This window comes from Ptychodera flava, chromosome 16, assembly GCF_041260155.1.
Source record: "Ptychodera flava strain L36383 chromosome 16, AS_Pfla_20210202, whole genome shotgun sequence".
Classification (NCBI taxonomy): domain Eukaryota; kingdom Metazoa; phylum Hemichordata; class Enteropneusta; family Ptychoderidae; genus Ptychodera; species Ptychodera flava.
This window is the reverse complement of record NC_091943.1, coordinates 35593682-35612270: the sequence shown is the minus strand read 5'-3', so window position 1 is coordinate 35612270 and position 18589 is coordinate 35593682. Positions and strand designations below refer to the sequence as shown.

The following is an 18589-nucleotide window of genomic DNA, read 5'->3' as shown; positions in this document are numbered from 1 at the left end:
GAGCATGCGCTGTCAACTTGTAGTCGACCCTGTCTGTTGACATTGCATCGGCGCGCGGCACACGTACGGCCAGTGCTATGTAAACGTCGCTAGGCGACGTCAGTGAGCTAAATCAGTGGGTTTTCACTTGTATGTATTTAGCTCACGTCATGGCATCACTCTGTTCTTGCAGACGTATTTCGTCCTCAGCTGGGTCAATTCAAAGATGTTTCTCTGTCAATATACGAAGGAAGTACACAACTCCCGGGGTGCTTGGGGGAAAACCAACTGTGCCTTTCCTCCGGACCGCCGCCGCGATACCGAACATCACAGTGCTTTTTTTCAGAGGTGACAGATTGACAAGATTTAGACAATTCTCAATCATTTCTGGGCTGAATGATGTCATTCATACTCCAGATTCACGAGTTCAAGTTAGCAGGTAAGATATGTCGATATTCTTGTTCCTCCAGTTTTCCTTGAATCGTAGAGAATAGAGCAGAGGTGTACAACTTCATGAGTGCATGGAAAAAGAATGCTTCTCCATATTCAGATGATGTTTTATTTAGATCATGGCGGTAGAGCAAGACAAGCGAACCACAGTTCCGTTGAGGGAGGGATGAAGTCTGTTGACAAACTGGCGCAGCCACACCAGACTCTGTCAGTTGCTGTTCGGTACGGTATCCCTATCACGTGATTTAGGGACTGGACGTAAATTAGCAGGGGGGAGGGCCGGGGGGATTTCGTAAGAGAGTGACCAAAAATTTATGACCCTCCCCCAAAGCAAGGCTGAAAAATTTATGACCCTCCCCCAAAGCAAGGCTGAAAAATTTGTGACCCTCCCCCACTTTCAAAAAAATAGAATATTACAAATTGATCGAATCTTCAACGATCAAAAATTGAGGTGGGGATTTACAACACAGGGCAATATAGATGGATACCAGGAAGGGATGTCTGCAAATTTTTTATTTGCTTCTGCTTGTGACAAGAACAAGTCTAGATATGGATGTCAGCATTACCTAAGAATACTTTCAATGACATGGTGTCAGTCCCATTTGACCAGCATGGTTAAAACTAATCTTGTAGAAAAAATCTCGATAATTCTATGCTACAGATTTTTCAGTACTTTTAATAAAAGGAAAACCCCTGATTTCTCTGCCTACACAATATGCATTTTGATTGTTATGATAATAGTTTAACTCTTACACTGTTAAACCTTTTTAACCCTTTCACCACCATGGTTTGGCCCAATCCCATTGTTATCAATGGTGAGTGTGGACCTGTTTACAGGGAATTGGGGTGAACAGGTTAACTTAGTAAACCAATCACCAGATAAAGGAGTACTGGTATTCTTGTTTCCAGTGTGGTATGGGTGGATTGTTCTGGGGAACACCATAGGATAAACTCTATGATTAAATTAATTCATTGTTTGATTTTCTGCACAAGTTTGATGAAATGCTCTATTTTCCAATTTTTCAGCACACTTGTAAATGTGGAACAAACCACAAAAAACAGTTTAAGACTTCACTGAACACAAAAAAATGACACCACTGCTCAAGTGTCATCAAGCTAGGCTGACAAACTGAACCAATACAGAGCATATCATGCTAAAATACAGCAGCTAATACTGAAAAATTCTTAAATCTTATGAATTTATATAACTCTGACCTGCAAAGTAAACAACAAAACCAACATCATGTCCATACAGCATTGTTTCAAATTACAGTGACTGACAGGCAAAACTAACAAAACAGCAAACATGGAATTTAGCCATTTTCATTGGCCATTAAAAGGACAAAGTCACTCATTTTTGACAAAATTTGGGTCATTTTAATTTCCGTTGAATATACATGCTTTACTGCTGCTCACTGAAATGGGCTTAATTGCAATCTCTTGTTGTCACAGGTCAACTCATATGCATGCATGGATATAACATGTGGTCACTTAATAATTTAATTTAAAGTATGTACCAAAAATTGTCACAGTAAATTTCACATGTTAATGTGTCTTATAAAAAGTGAAAATTGAATTGCAATAACCTGAGAGTGAGCATATTTCAGTGAGAATAATCTATCAAAAGAAATTTAAATGGCAAAATAATGTCAATAATGAGCAACTTTGTCCCTTTAACTTGGTACATATCTAGTAGAGATTCTTTTAATTCAAGTGTCAAGCAGCATGACCATTGCACTGTTGAAGTATTAAAATGGTGGCAATGAATATTTTTATAATTGGTGCATTGACAAAATAGTACTGTAAAATATATATGTCGACAAAAAGAGCTTTGTTCAAAGTATCATAATATTAGCCATTTCTGAACAGGGATGTAAGATTACACCACCATGTGAACTCACAAATATTTCCAATATGAAAGTGCAGTCCTCTGCTGAGTGCCGAATCATGTACCGGTATGTTGTACACCATGGAGGTAGACACCAAGCATAGCATTATGTGAAAAAGTTAAAGTCTTGGTACTAGATGACCACTAAACAAGATTGGCAGTCCGCTTGTTTCAAAGCTATTTAAAAACTTTCTTCTGGGCCTATTTCACATCATATTTGACCCTCTGCACTTGACCTGCAAGCTTGGTACGTACTACATGTATTGTGGAAAATGACAGTAATTTCAACGTCATTTTAAGTCAGAGATTCGTCATGTAAGTCATTAATTTCACTCAATTATTTCTGTCCGTTCTTCCTGACTGTCAAAATTGATTGAGGTCTAAGTATTGAAAGTACTTAATTAAATGATGATTTTCACAAATATTTTTCACTTACGACTTGACTAAATTGTCACTACTTCCAAGTGTGACATGTGAACATCATTCTAAAGATATTCAAATACCTTCAACGCATACAAGTTTGTTCACAAGTTTCGCGCTGTACCAAGAAGTTCTCTGCATGTAAACTGTACATTTTAGCCTATCATTTTCAGGAAATAAAGGTCTGTATGTTTAAATGATTGACTTATTGGCTTATGAAAAATATATTTTGGATCAGAAGGATGTTGATATTGCAATTCACAAGTCTCGGTGTTGTTTTCCCAAGCAGGAGCGTATCAGTATCACCATGGAACTACCTAGCTCTGCATGGCAGGGCTGTGAGTTACCAGCGCGCGTTATACGGCCTCCTACCACAGGCCGTATAACGCTGGTGACACACAGCCCTGCCATGCAAAGCTAGGAGCTACCACACTCTTTTGGTAGTACCCTGGTATCATATATTGCTTTATGTAGCTGCAGTTCCGAAACTGAAGGGTTTGCCTTTTTTCGAGTTTAAGCTTTTAGATTTTAGGGTTTGATCAAGTTGACGTCCTACCTAAACAGCAGTCCAAATATTGAGGTACAACGGCAATATTGCCCTACGCTAGGAGGATACTGTATGTGTACCACCGTCGCTACGCAAATACTATTTACCCCAAAGAGCTCTCTCTCTCTACCGGGTGCATAGGCCTTCGCGTTGCGACTGTGGTTGCACCTGTGTGATGAGTATGCCGTTGTTGGAGGCAATCAAAGCAGCCAATAGCTGAATACTCTTACCATTCTCGTAGGGCTTAGACTACTACACCAAGTCAATGGCATATATCATGTAAAGTAGGCAGTAAATATGTGCCCTTTCACTTTGGCTTTGAACTGCACATGTGGAATTTTATGATTCAACAGACTGTCCAATAATTCCAATAATGAATGCCCAAATTGGCTCATAATGGAATAGAGCACACTTATACTCCATTAAGAGTGATTGTGATAAGTAATGCTCTTCAAATGTTTTCTTTTATATTAATGCACATGCATGTGCCTGCCATTTTTTCTAAGGAATTATAATTTAATATTTATCAAAATATCAGTGAAATTCATAATTTTGGAATGTATCACATTGACAATTGAGGGAATACTGGAAACACAATGTGACACTGATCTCAATAACAATGATATATGGTCATGTACAATGTATTGAGCAGTTCAATCTCTACATGGGGAGGAAATATGGGAAAGTACAATGTATGTTTAAAATGTGTTCCTGGTACAGATATAGAACTACATGTGTGCATGACCCCATTATTCACTGGATTTTATAATATTCCTGATAGACCTGTGTAGTCAGAGAACTGAAAATACCTGTACATGTGCTCATTGCACTCATATCAAATCCAGTTTTACAAAATGTACTATTGTGTTCCAGTAGACAATGAGACGTTTTGGTCATGTTGCCCTGTTTGTGGGGAAAGGTCAACAGAAAGGCATAATGCCTATTCAAGCAATAATTTAAGCAAACAATTCAAAGTATCGTCATGGATGAATGCTATAGTGTGAAATTATGGTGTTTTAACATTGACAATACTTTGTCAATTTTGTGCCTCGTTTCTTTGCATTTTAAACATATATCACAGAGAGCAGCCTAGATAATAGAGGATAGACTGATCCTGATTTGACACAGAAGTGGCAAACACTATTTCATGACCAATCAAGTCTCCATATTCTGAAATGACGTTGGGATATCACCATATTTAATCAAGTTCAATCTGAATACGTGATCAACATGGCTGATTCACTGTATAAATTACCCACATTAAATTTCAACAAATGTCATATATCCTGCCTTCACAACACAAATGAACACTATCCATTCCAAAGATAGTTCCCACGTGATAAAGCCAATATAAACTTGAAAATGCCACAAGTAGACATACCAATCAGATGACTGTACCTAAATATTGAAGTATACTAAAATCACTTTTCTGGAATCAAAAATATTAATTATCACACCAAAGCTTACTCTTAATTTCAAACAATAGTATCTCTAAAAACTAAAATTCATGTACCTATAAAGTGACTGATGCAGGGTGGAGCTTGGCCTTAAACTTTAAAGGGAAGTGGCTTATGAAAGAGTGGAATGAGAAATAATATTGTCAAATAGTTATAGGTTCAAGATTGACTACATCAGTGGAACAATGCAAGATATTGTGGTAATATCCAGCAGTGTTTTTGTTAAGGGCGGTACCTAGGTAAATGTTACCGGGGTTCCCCGGTCATTTTACCAGGGTTAGCCTTGGTATATCAGTGCAGTCATACTAGCGGACAACAGAAATTTTACCAGGGTTCCCAATGTTCCCCAATCTTAGCAAAAACACTGTCCAATGTTTATTAACGAAACACACTACATGTACACTGGGCAGCCAGAGTGCCACGGGTTAGCTGAGGAACAATAGATTGGATTTGCTATAAACTTAATGGCGATAAGACTAGCAACAAGAGAGACAATCCTATTTAAGATAATGGTGGGGAAGAGATACACAGAGAGTTGGGAATGAGCACTTAATAGAAAGTAAGAGGCAGTGTGCGAGTGATGTCATGTGAGCATAATTGTCTATACAAACAATTTTGCTTTCTACCTTCAGTGCACCAACAACAAGCCCAAAAATTTGTGACCCTCCCCCTTAGAGGAGCTCAAAAAATTGTGACCCTCCCCCAAACAGAGGCTCAAAAATTTGTGACCCTCCCCCAAATCCCCCCGGCCCTCCCCCCCCTGCTAATTTACGTCCAGTCCCTTAATACTTACATGTATTAACTGCACAATACACCAACAATGATCTAAGTGGAATATTTTTTAACGCTTTATGAAGCTGACACGTCCATGGACAAGTTAAATATTTTGATTCTCACAAATCTGCACTCCCTCCTTTCTTCACCATCCTGTATAATATTTCAAAAAGTATGAAGGCACAACCTGCTCAACAGAGTCCATATCTTTTGCTAGTGTTACTAATGTGTGGGATCGTGTGCCCCCATTTTGTTTATACCTTGGTGTAGGTAGATTGATAGACCAATTTGCACAATGTACATGTTGAAAATGATACTGTGATGGAGACTCCGATTTTACCAATACATGCTTGAAATCCTACTTTTGATCACTGTAGGAGCAGATTTTCCACGTTTTAAATTTTTGTTGGAAATGAAAATGAATGTACAGACAGTGTATAAGGCCCACAAGCGTGTGGGTTAAACACTTGAAGGTGGATATGTGAAAAAATACCCATGGTCCTAAAATATTGAGTGTAAAAGATGAACTCGGCCATTATGGTTCAAGAATGCAAAAAGAGAAACTAAATACTTGTGATGATAGGGAGATTGACTGAGAATTTCAGTAGCAATAAACTATACATGTAAGCTGGTCATTCAGGAAAGCAAGTGCATTTTGATACAAAACTTGATATGTACAGTTTGCATGTCAGTGGCAAGGTTATTTTGAGCATTGAGTAAAACTACTGATTGCCAGCCACAATCTCTACCCCTGCTGAAATTAGAGTCTAACTTAGAAAGTGTTTAATAGTCAATGACACTATCGATTGCATTTGATATTATCATTTCCTCTGACATATTATTCGATTCTACAGTAGAAGTTTGGCAATATTATCTGACAAGGCACACAGTATGTCTTATTTGTCACAGTATCTGTTACTTTCCTGCAATCATCACATTCCATTAAATCTACTAATTGTTATAATGGTGTTAATGCTAAAGTGTGTGTTTTGCAATGGTTTGTTTGGGGTCGGGGAATTTTGATCTGTGATAGTATGAAAAATAAGAAGTTGAATCTCAACTCACCCAAATCAATTAAATATCTATCCTTAGAGTTATGAGTCCAGATGATGCCAACCCACTAGGATTCATCCATGGTGGTATCGTCTTACAGATGATAGGGGAAGCTGGGTACATCTCTGCAACAAAATACTGCAACAGCCAAGAAAGTCGGGTAAGGATGAATCAAAAACAATTTTTTTTCTCTCTCTTATTTTTTATTCCTCATGTGATCATAGAAAAGGGACTATCCCTGTTGTAGTATGTCTTCACCGGTATATCCTGAAGCAGTGAGATACGGCTTGAATGTCTGTCATAAACTCAGTTATTAAACAACAATCTCAGTCTGCAATTGATGAATGAAACATAAAGACAATCGGATCTGATGTGTTATTGCTATAATGTAGTTCAAATTTGTTTTATGGAATTCTTATAACTGTTTATGTACATATCACAGCAACTCAATGACATTATTTGCAGTCACAAGGCAATAAAGCTTGCTTCGCGGCATTAGCCAGGGCTGAGAGGACAGATTTTTTGCAGTCAATGTTTGTCGGGGAATTTGCCAAGGTCAATGCAGAAGTCACCTACACTTCCAAGCATTCACTTGAAGTACAGGTCACTGTGTTCGCTGAAAATGTCATGAAAGGTAAGATATTTGAATTATAGCTCAGTGCTCATGTTGATTTGAAAAAACTTGCACACCAGTTTTGGTAGATTTATTAGGTATAGAGAGAAAAGTCCTTGTCAGAATCAATAGCAGCGATTTTAGGGCTGTACACAGGTACACGTAAATGTTACCAGGGTTGCCCTTCATCTATCAATGCAATCTGATTTCGAGACAACAGAAATGTTAAATTGTTTACATTTGCTTTCAAACCTTAACGCTGCATTTATTGAGTCAACAGATCACGTACATGTAATTAATAAAGACCAGTGTATGACATCACCACCACCCATGTAGAAAATAATTATTTTTTCAAAGCATGCTGAATTGCCTTTCAAATAATAGTATTTTGCATGTAGACTACTTTATCCTTGCTACATGTATCAAATCATTATCATTGCAATGTTTCCTTGTTCAGCACTTGCAAATCTATCAACGATGAGCAACAATGTTAAATGTCTTGCAGGTACTCAGAGGTTAACCAACAGAGCACATCTGTGGTACGTACCCGTCAGTGTAGATGATGGTAAAGTTGTTGAAGTGCCAGCCATGACATACTCATCTCCAGAAATGGAAGAGCAAGGCAGATTGAGATATGAGACACAGAAGTCACAGAGACGTGATGATATAGGACAAACTAGAAATGCTGTTGAAAATGAATACTTCCATAACTTTGGAATTGAAAGTACGTATGCTTATTGACTTATATTTTGTAATTCACCGTTTATAGTAGCTCAGCAGTTTAGCTTACTTGACATAAGAGAAAGTAGCTTAGCAAATTTCATTCAAGGCTTTTAGCTCGGCTAATTTCCTCTCATGTGCAGGTGATTTTTGATGAATTTTCTTGCCAGTGTGCTGTTGAGCAAATATCTAACATGTTTGTTATTATTTTCTCAAGCAAAATATCTTAACTGAAAAGCAATTTTTTGAGGTGTTTAAGAATATTTGTGTGTCAAATATGTAAAGTTTTGCAGTAACAGAGCACCTGGCTGTGTTTACAGATAATAGATGATCATTTTTTACGTTAACTGTGTCAGTGATGATTAAAGGGACAAAGTCGACCATTTTCCATGAATTTTGTTTAATACGAGATACTACTTATATTGTTTGACATGTTGAAAGATACTGAATGAATGGATGACCATGCATATATTCAACCCCGGTTTTAGACATGATACATGAACCCATCGCGAAAATGAATTAATGGTCGTGACCATTATAAATGTAATTCATTTTCGCCATGATTTAATTTAATTTGTCTACAACTGGGGTTGAATATATGCATGGTCACCCATTCATTCAGTATCTTTCAACATGTCAAACAATATAAGTAGTATCTTGCATCAAACAAAATTCATAAAAAATGGCCAACTTTGTCCCTTTAAGATGAATCTTGAGAAAGTGTGCTTGGTTGGTTATTGAACCCCCTTTGGCATCTCAAACAGCACTGACAATATTTCATTTCGAAAGAAGTGATGTTTATTGATTTCATCACATTATGTATGATTGTCTGATCCATTTCCAAAAAGTTACAACACAGTGCCTTATCTCTCTGCTAACCTGCAAGATACAATAAACAATACAAACCCTTATTTCTACACAGGTGCCATAGTCTTAATTTAATGCTAGCATTTTTTTTTTGAAAAGCATTTCCTGATTTATTGAAACTTTGATGCATGCAGCAGACAGGTCCACCATCAACATGAAGTATTGTGTCTACAAACAGCACTTTTGTTACGGTGGAGAAACATTGGTAAATGATTTGGACGCCCGGAAACATTTCTGCTGTCTCCCAAATCTGATTGCATTGATATACATGTACGTGTACCAAGGGGCACCCTGGGAAAATGAGTTGGGAACTCAAGTAACATTTACCTGCTTACTGCTGTTAAAGGAAAACACTGACACAACTGTGATCAATGAAAAGTAAACATAAAAAATGTAAAGGAATGATTAGAAAATAGAAAGTATGAAGGAAAATAATGATATAATTTTATGATAAGGATGTTCAAGTTACTAATACATCCTGTACCTCTCTTACTTGTGTCTCGCTAGACTACAAACAGTTACTTTTGCAAGTTTTTGCCTACTTTAATCAGATTTAGATATGGATATATTATTGATTACTGGTCTCTTGACTAGCCTAGGCCCAATTCTATGAAGATACTCCAATGATTAATACATAAAATTGGTAGTATTTAAGTCTGTGAATATCTGTGAAATCGAGATCCATAATGGGTAACAAAGTATACTTGTATTCTGGAATCAACAACGACATCACTTACTTTTTCCACTATAGAGTAATCTGTTGAAGTAAGAGAATATGTTTCTTTTGTTTTGTCTTGTGCAAAGGTAGAACTTCGCTTGCTTGCACAGTTGTCATTTATCTACTTTACCAATTTCCATGTTAACTATCGCTGATGTATTTCCAAATGGCCCCTTTCTTATTTAGAATATATTTTCAGTGGGCAATCTTAGAAAAGGTACTACCACTAACCTCTTTTGGAATGCAAAGAAGTGATCGTGTGTCAGTTGAAGGTGAAATTTTGAGGGCTTGTGGGAAGATTTTGCTTGGAGTTGAAGGGCGCCCTCAAGTGACAGATCTTCAAATCTAGTGGTGCTTCAGCAACAGCATGAACTGAGGCTAACATGTTCACTGTACTGTAACTGTATTTGATAGGTTCTCAAACGATCTGAAAACTGTTATATTTCATTTCTTTTGTTCAGCTGCTGAGCCGTATACAGTGCCATATTCCCAGTCATCGCTGACCCACTTCATACTTTCTGCAGACTGCACATTGCAAGGTTATGTGAGAGGTGGTACTACAATGAAACTCATGGATGAAGTTGCTGGACTGGTGGCCATAAAGCACTGTATGTCACCGGCAGTAACTGCCTCAGTTGATGCCATCAATTTTCATAAAAAAATCAAACAAGGTAAGAGTTGATTTCTGTTCCTTTTACAGATAATACAATGCTATATTTTTATCTACGGATTGAACATGATTATACCATAAGGCCAAACTTTATATATATATATATATATATATATATATATATATATATATATATATGTTATATATGTATATATATATATTATATATATATATATATATATATATATATATGTATGTTATTTCTTATGACACAGTCTGTATATTATATATATATATATATATATATATATATATATATATATGTATGTTTTCTTATGACACAGTCTGTGATTATATGGATTGAAGTGCAGTGGTCGTCGCGCTGCGCGTGCGTGATTTTTTGTTGATAAACATAATTTTTGTAAACATAAGTCTTCTCAACTTCAATCGGAGTGAGATGGGAGCAGTCCCCCACTTTGTTAAGGCCTTTGTAAGACTCAACATCATGCAATAGTAAAATATTAAGATCGGAAACGAACTTCAGTGGTGTATTTCTATCTATAAACTTGTGTAGAGCTACGAACATTGGGACACTACACTCAGCACATTATGTCGCTGAGTTTACTGCACGCAGACACAGTGAACAAAAAGCTTTGATCGCGCGCGATCACGCTGGTTGTACACAATGCTATGTACAGTACAGTGAAAATACATAACTCAAATGATCAACATTGCCTATATATGTAGACCAGCAACAAGCACAATGCCTAACACAAAAATTACACTCAAGACCATGATCGGCAAGCCAGAGCAGGACACGTGAGATGTTGGTGGGAGACGGTCACCGCGTTGACGTACACGGATATAGCTAGAGAATCCGGTCCCACAACGTACCGGCCCGCTACGACTTGGCCCACAACCAACTGTTGATCACCATGTCTTACTTCTCCTAGTATTACGTGGTAAGAAATAGTAAAATGACAGGAAACAATAAACAAAACGAGCGGGTTTTCGCGGCATTTGGCAGGGAAATTGCACGGCTACACCGTGCATAGACGTATCGAGAGATCCTGTGCCCCGTCCTGTGCAAGGTCATGGCAGTGATCCAACTGCTAGTGGTGTAGGCCTACCGGTGCTGGGCAAACTTCGTTGTTGTACCTCCTGATTGCCGGGTAGGTCTGAATCCTCTTTCAAGTGAGATAACCCCTACATAACAAGAAGACCTATGAAAGGTCCTTCGCTTGACTTGATACCTGTACTCGGAATTCTCGTTTGCACCCCCAAACGAGGTAAACTTTGTAGTTGAGTTGGATTCTCCACAGCCGAGTGTAGCGCGCCATATACCTGGTTTGACACGGACGTTCATACAGACCACGGAACGGAACAGATGCAGAGATGCTTCTTGCTGCAGCGGGCATTGCTCTGCGAGCTGTAGATTTCTGTAGTTTGGGTTGTTGTCTTTGTACTCCTGTCGGGCCTATTGAAATGAAGCTCTCGTCCTTGCTAGCGATGTCGAAAACTAGAGCCCGGTCGTTGACGGTTGATAGTCTGTTGGCGTATACATGCGTACGTCTAGCTCTATGGCTCGAGCGATAACAGTAGCCGAGCCCCATTCAACTGATTCAAGAAAATCATGAGCAAATGTGATCTCAATCCAGCGTGCAATCATTGTTCAATATTCAGCAGATATTTAACTTAGATTAATTGACCTTTTATTGCGTGTTACATTTGGATAGTTGGTATGCTTGTGACAGATCAGCCGCCATTTTAACAAGTGGCAATATCGCAAACATTACAATCAACCCGTAACATGTGCGGCGTTCTTGGATTTGTTTACAACAGAGGGGGACCCCCTCAGGAGGATGCGCAGCGCGACGACCACTGCGCTTTAAGCAGTTTGAGAAAAAAAAATCAGTCCTCAACATCTCCTTGTCACATTGAATCTTGTAGCTATGTATAATAAGAAAAATCCACATAACACAAATGGTGTACATTTTAGCAGTTTTTAAACCTTGTCTTTAAGCATATACAGTATGTTATACTGTATATATGTTACAATGTATACTTCATTCAGTTATTCAGTGCCATTTTCAGTTTAAAAGTGTTATTTTTAGACTCTTGCTAGTCATTGGCAGAGCTAAAGATGTTCAGTTTTTTCTTCAGAGCCTAAAGAACAGAAAGTGACACCATGGTAGGTTAGTTACACATCGCCATTGTAACACAGTCAATAACCATCAGTAAGGATAGAAATACATCACCCATTAGCACAGTATTTTACTCATTAGCAAGTATGACATATCAATAGAGAACTCTATCCAGAAGCTATTTGTTAACATGAAGAAAGTGAAATGAGTTTCTTTTTAAATTTCAGCTGGATTAATCAATCTGTTTGCTCGGCTTACTTACACCAGTGACAAAAGTATAGAAGTCCAAGTACTGGTAGATGTACAGTACATATCTCTGACCCGCAGACAGATATATAAAGAGCGAGCATGTGATGCCTATTTCACTTTTGTGTCACTGTCACAAAAGGACTTCTCACCTCAAAAGATTCCACCTTTAAAGGTATTTATATGTTTTTGATCTTTTCAGCCCAATATCCAAGGTTATAGGTCAACCTAAACCTATATATTGAATGTTGTGCACCAATTAGGGTTCAATTGTAACTTATATGATGACGTAGAGGGCAGTATAGTCATCATTTGACTGAAAGTGAACCGGAATCATTTTCACTTGACAACTTTGGGACTTGAAAATCATAAAATTACATGATTTAATTTGAAATTCGGTTTTTAGAAATTTATGCAATAAACAAACAGCATAACCATGATTTAAACAGATCAATGCGTCATTCACAAGTTTTTGTATTTTTTATCAAATTGTTATCCTTGTGGAAATAAAGCATATGATTGTCAGAGGGGTATATTCTAGTCCAGACTAGAATTCACTTGTCAGCAAATAACAGTGCAGTCTGTACAGGTACAGGCTGAGTTGACAGGCTCAACTCTATGTGTCTCAACATGCTGTTGGGAGTGGAACAAGAAACAGTTGACATTAAAGTGGCACTCCCACTTGGTAACATTTTTAAAGCACATTTTTTTAATGCCAATGGCCGATATTTGACGTGGCAACTGCGCGCGGATCGTGAGATATCGATAAAAACATGTCAACAAAAAAGTAAAAGTTTGAATTCCGGTGGCCCACCTAAATTCAGCTTCCGAACATAGAACGTTCGGCACTGGGGCCATTGTCAACTAAGCATGGAGTACGAGTCTACGCTGACGCTGCTGTACGCCCACAGTACCACTCGCGTCGGTGATCGGTCATGCCACCTGGGAGAAAGCCGAGTCTTACTGACTCGGAAAAAAACGGACAACAAAGTTTGATTCCACCAGAATTTGCATAGGTGACTAGCACAGTTACGTGCGGTTGATACATAGCGGCCGCCGAGTGGTATGCATAGACGCATACCACGCGCGCGGCGTACTGTGTGGCAGACGACAAAATGTAGTCATCGGAGGCGGCTAATATTTGACACGTAAAAACTGATGTTTATGTGGTATTGGTTAAAAATATAGTACAACTGATTTAGAATAATGAAAACGACAAAAACTAAGGAAAAGTTTCACAAAACTTACTTTAGGTAATGGCAGAATGCTGTATATAAACTCTTTGCAGTGGGAAGTAAATTAATCGCGTCGTTCGAACTTATTGTAGAACTCTCTAGAATATCGTCAATCAGCACAACAACAAACCTTCGGGGAATTTCGGGTCAAAATCAGAAACGATCGTAAAACTTCGGGATGTGAAAAATACATCGGAAATGACATGTTTTTATCGATATATCGCGATCCGCGCGCAGTCGCCATGTCAAATATGGACCGCAGGCATTAAAAGATGTGTTTTAAAATGTTACCAAGTGGGAGTGCCTCTTTAAAAACGAAAAAACCTGCAAGAAAATCATCAAACAGATAATTAATATTTACCTATTTTGGATATTTTGCAGCTGTTGACTGAAGTTGAGGTAGAAAGATTTAAAAGTGGACATGAAAGATACAAAGCCAAGAAAGCTTTGAGAAATGAAGAGAAACAGAGGAAGGCATAGGTGCAATTTTTGTGTGAAGAATAAATTTGTATTGCAAAATGCCTGGCAGTCTGTGTACGTTGCAACATAACCGGTGCTGTATTTGATAGCTTGATTTGTGAAAGCAGTTTTTCCACATCAACTTGACTGTCCAACTACGTCATGTTTTCATGAAGATGTAGCAATGCAATATCCGGGTGCAATATTCTCTGTTTTGAACTGACAAACACAAAGTTTATTGATGATTTTATGACAAACCTAGTTAGATTGCTGTTGGTATTTTTGGAAATTTTGCTCGTTATTTTGTATTTAAGTTTTGGTAGTCAACAGCACTGAGTTCACTTGGCATTATTAATGTTAGCACTGTTAATGTTGTAAAGCTGACAATAATTTAAATGTGAAGCCTACCCCATCATTGTGACAATGGATCCTAGGCAAAATCTACAGATGGAAGTGAGACAGTATGCGTTCTGTAGAGCCAGTACCACTTCTCAAAGCCAAGGTCCTTTGTTTTCAAAGGTTTACATGCCAGTGTGCAAAATCACAGCTCCAGATGTAGACGTAAGCTCCTTTTACATACTCATAGTTTGTTTGATAAGCATATGATTATTGTAGTAGGTGCCTCAAAAGTGAAAGATTTAAACTTTTGCTCAAACTCTCCTCAATGAAACTTTAGACTATTCTCTTACCAAAACAAGAATAAAAACCTTGGGTCACCGTGCAAATTTGGTACTAGAGAGACAAGTTACCTATGATTTCCCGATATTTGAAGTTCAAAATGGCCGCCATCCCTGTGTTAACTCTATGGGCAAAAATAAAATTTTTGATTTTCAAATTACTAAGACAGTGAAAACTTTTCTTACACCAAAAGCTTTAAAGTGAGTCCCCACAAGTAGTAGATCAGAAGAGAAGTGAGAAAATTTGAAGGCCTGAATGTCTGTCTGTGAGACGCGTTCTGCCTAAAGGTATACAGTCACCTGTAATCTAAATATGCCCATATATGGTCAGAGGGGTGTTCCTTGGTATTCAAATGCCCATGTGAGGGCGCTGTTTTTAAAAGTGGCCACCCGCTTAAAATCTGTGATTGGTTAGATTTTCTCTCTCCATGGTAACTGTGGCAAATTGGAACAGGTGACAGGGTACCTTTAGTGGAAAGTGTTGAAGGAACCAGGAGGTAAAATTAGCAGTGCAGTATAAACAACAGCTTGAGATAACAGAATGTACAGTCAGAAATTTAAACATCTTTCAAGATGGTTCATGATCTTCCAAGAGTTGTCCACACAATGAAGTTTTGATATGAAGACAAAATTCAGTTTTTTCTGTACCAATTTATTTAATAAGATATATTTATATTTTTAAGTTGCATCAGGGAATTTTTGTGTAATTTGTAAGATATGTTGTCCACAACAAGGCAGCGCACATATATCTGAGCTCAAGAATGTATATTAGTGTCCAGCAGGTGTCAAAAAAGGCATAAGACACAGCTTACCTCATACCCATGTACTGTTTGTGCTTTATATGTGACATTCTACAAGCATCCACCTCAAACAGCTTTAAATATCATAAAAGATTAATTTGTTCTCAAAGGCTCTAATGTTTATTTATTTGTTTTGTTTCTCATTGTTGGTCTCTTCAAAGAAATGTTAATTATGTATGCTTGTTCTAACCTGTCAGACAAGCCCACAATTAATACCCAACTTGCAATGAGTTAACTGTTCAGAAGTGTACCAGTACCATGCTAAAATATGTCCCAACATTGACACTGACTGTGATTGGCACATGTAATTCTTAATTGTTCAAGGGAAGGCTGCTCATTGCTAGTCTAGATTAATGCACAACAGTATCAGAAACAATCCTCAATGTTTCATACTTAAGCCAAAGTGTTCTGCATGAAATGCATTGTACTTAAATTCTTAAATCCTTTAACAGTGTGATGTCATATTTATTTACCGGGCCAGCTTTAATATTTTGTGGCAATGTTCATGTAATAGTTACAGTACTTTGTTGATATTAAATCCTACTTTTGTGCATTGTATTGTACTTTAATTGAGTTTAACTCTAGAATATTCCTTGGACAATAGCTGTAACATTGGATTATGTTTTCATTATTTTTGTTCAGTAAAACAAACATTTCTCCTTCCACTCCCTGGAGAAGCATTAGCCTTTTGCTAAGTCAAGGTTGGTTGAAAATGTGTATTTGGTATGAACACAGATATCATAGTTTGGATCAAATTCAGTGACCAACATTGACCATTACACAGATAAGGGATGTTTAAATAAAATTTGTGTTTTGAAGACAATAATCTATCCACTTATTGACAATTATATCATACCAGTATATGGATGGCGCAAATGCAGCGATCTGATTGGTCAAGACCTGAAAAGGACCCTTATTTTGTCAAGGGTATATGTTTGACATGATGTTTGAAATAGAACATTTTTCAAGACAGAACAAAAACATTGAAAAGTGCATCAAATGTTAATGCTGATTGACGTGTTAAAGTCTTGTAAAGACACAATTTCATTTGTGAAGTTCCTGTTGAATAAATACATTTGTATGAATAATTTCAGTGTTCATTGACTCATCTGTCATGTTGTGTTACAGTCATCATCAGTCATTGATTCAACTATCAAGATGGGAAAAAATTGCAGGATATCACCATTACTTCCCAACATTTATGATTGAATTTAACCCAGCAGGACAGATTTTTGAATCATCGTTTGCACTTGAATGTTTTTTACTCTTCCTAAACATAATGTTCACTAGTATTTGTAATCACTTTGGGTCTAAATGGGACAGGATCAACTTGTCTCCATGACGACAATCGGGAAAAATAAATTTTATGTTCAAGGCACATGTTAGACTGAAGATCCGTCACTTGAGGGCGCTCTCTGCGCTTCCCCCTCCAGAGAGTGCACTGAGTGAGGGATCTTTCAGTCTCAGGCACATATGAGACCATACACATGGAGATGTTTTGAGGTTAACTTTGATCTTTAGGTCAATTTGCCACATTTCAGGACATTTACAAAGGGTAAATACAATGTATGCACATACTAGAGATAACATGTTTACCGTGCAAATTTTGGTACCAAGAAATAAATTACCCAAGATTTACTGACATCTGAAATTCAAAATGGCCGCGACACCCGTGTTAACTCTATAGAGAAAAGATAAAATTTTCGATTTTCGAAAAACTAAGTCAGTGAAAAGTTATTTTTCTCCAAGAGCTTTAAAAAGAAACCCCACAAGTGGTTGACCAGAAAAGAATTGTAAAAGTTCGATAGTCTGAATATCTGTCCCATGGCGCATTCTATCTTAATCTCGCAAAGTGATGATAAAAAGTTAGTTGCAAGGATATAATCATTCATCTGTTTCTTTATGTGTGTATTGCATGTGTCAACTTGATTCATGAATCTATTTTAACATTGGCTGTGGGAAATACTGAAATGGGAGGATGTGATTGGAAACGTATAAATCTTGTGGATATTTTTAGTGAGAGGTATTCACGCTGTCCTATCCTGCGTAGTTTCAGAAACTAACTTTAAAGGTTCAAGGAATTATTTGAAATCCATATTCCCTGGAAAATCTTTTTCTAATTGCTATTGAAATTGTACCCCTGACGGGAATTACATTTGTATACTTAAGACGGTTCAAACTTTTGGGAAAAGTGCGTAACAGATTCTAGAATCAGGTTGAGTTTGTTGTTTTTGAAGTGCACAGAGTATGAAGTGATCTTTACAGTCTACCATTGGTAGGCCTACACAGGATAAACATCACATCATTCACAGTGTACAGTGAATGCATATAAAAGTAATGTGTATTTGGTTTTTCAGTAGTATGTCAGAAATGTGAGACAAATCTTCTTATGAGCAAAACCATATCATGTTTGGCATGTGCATCAGATACCATGCATCAGACAGTAGCCATTGCTTTGGCGCTGGGTTTATAAACATTCGTTCATAAATTTTGTTCATTCACCTACTAGTAGTTGTGACATTTTCTGAAATTTCTTGCCCCCAAATTTATCACCATTTTATAAATTAAAATTTTTGGTTTGATACTTTTTGAACTGACATTATTTTGATTGGGATATTTGTGCACATACCAAACTAGAAAATGGTAGCTAATGTAAGTTTTTAAAGTGGTGATACAATGAGCAGCTGTAATGATTATGTATCAGATAACAACATTCCGAATAGATCGTCCATGGATTGTACATTGAATTCATATGGTCACCTTTTACTCGACTTCTGTAAACATACGGGACTGACACTTGAAAATGGTAGGCTACATGATGAATAAGGAAAAGGGTATCTTACATGTATCAAGGAACAAGGTGGAAGTGTTGTTGACTATTTACTCGCAAAATATGAAGATTTTGAGATCTTTAGTCATTTTAGTGTGTGTG

The 18589-nt window shown here is 37.4% G+C and overlaps 1 protein-coding gene across 1 annotated transcript; it reads left to right on the top strand.

The window, feature by feature from the left end:
* The first annotated feature begins 5 nt into the window (after positions 1-5).
* Positions 6-16745, top strand: LOC139114694 (putative cytosolic acyl coenzyme A thioester hydrolase-like). The gene is made up of 7 exons (XM_070676565.1): positions 6-418; positions 6608-6728; positions 7034-7202; positions 7687-7905; positions 9948-10157; positions 12468-12661; positions 14103-16745. The coding sequence occupies exons 1-7, from the start codon at positions 132-134 to the stop codon at positions 14199-14201; spliced, it is 1299 nt and encodes a 432-aa protein (XP_070532666.1). The 5' UTR covers positions 6-131; the 3' UTR covers positions 14202-16745.
* The last annotated feature ends 1844 nt before the right edge of the window (positions 16746-18589 follow it).

Coding starts and splice junctions, on each gene's coding strand:
- LOC139114694 (XM_070676565.1), top strand. CDS start 132: ATGTATTTAGCTCACGTCATGGCATCACTCTGTTCTTGCAGACGTATT. Junction 6,729..7,033: donor GCAACAGCCAAGAAAGTCGG/GTAAGGATGAAT, acceptor CATTATTTGCAG/TCACAAGGCAATAAAGCTTG. Junction 10,158..12,467: donor TCATAAAAAAATCAAACAAG/GTAAGAGTTGAT, acceptor TTTAAATTTCAG/CTGGATTAATCAATCTGTTT.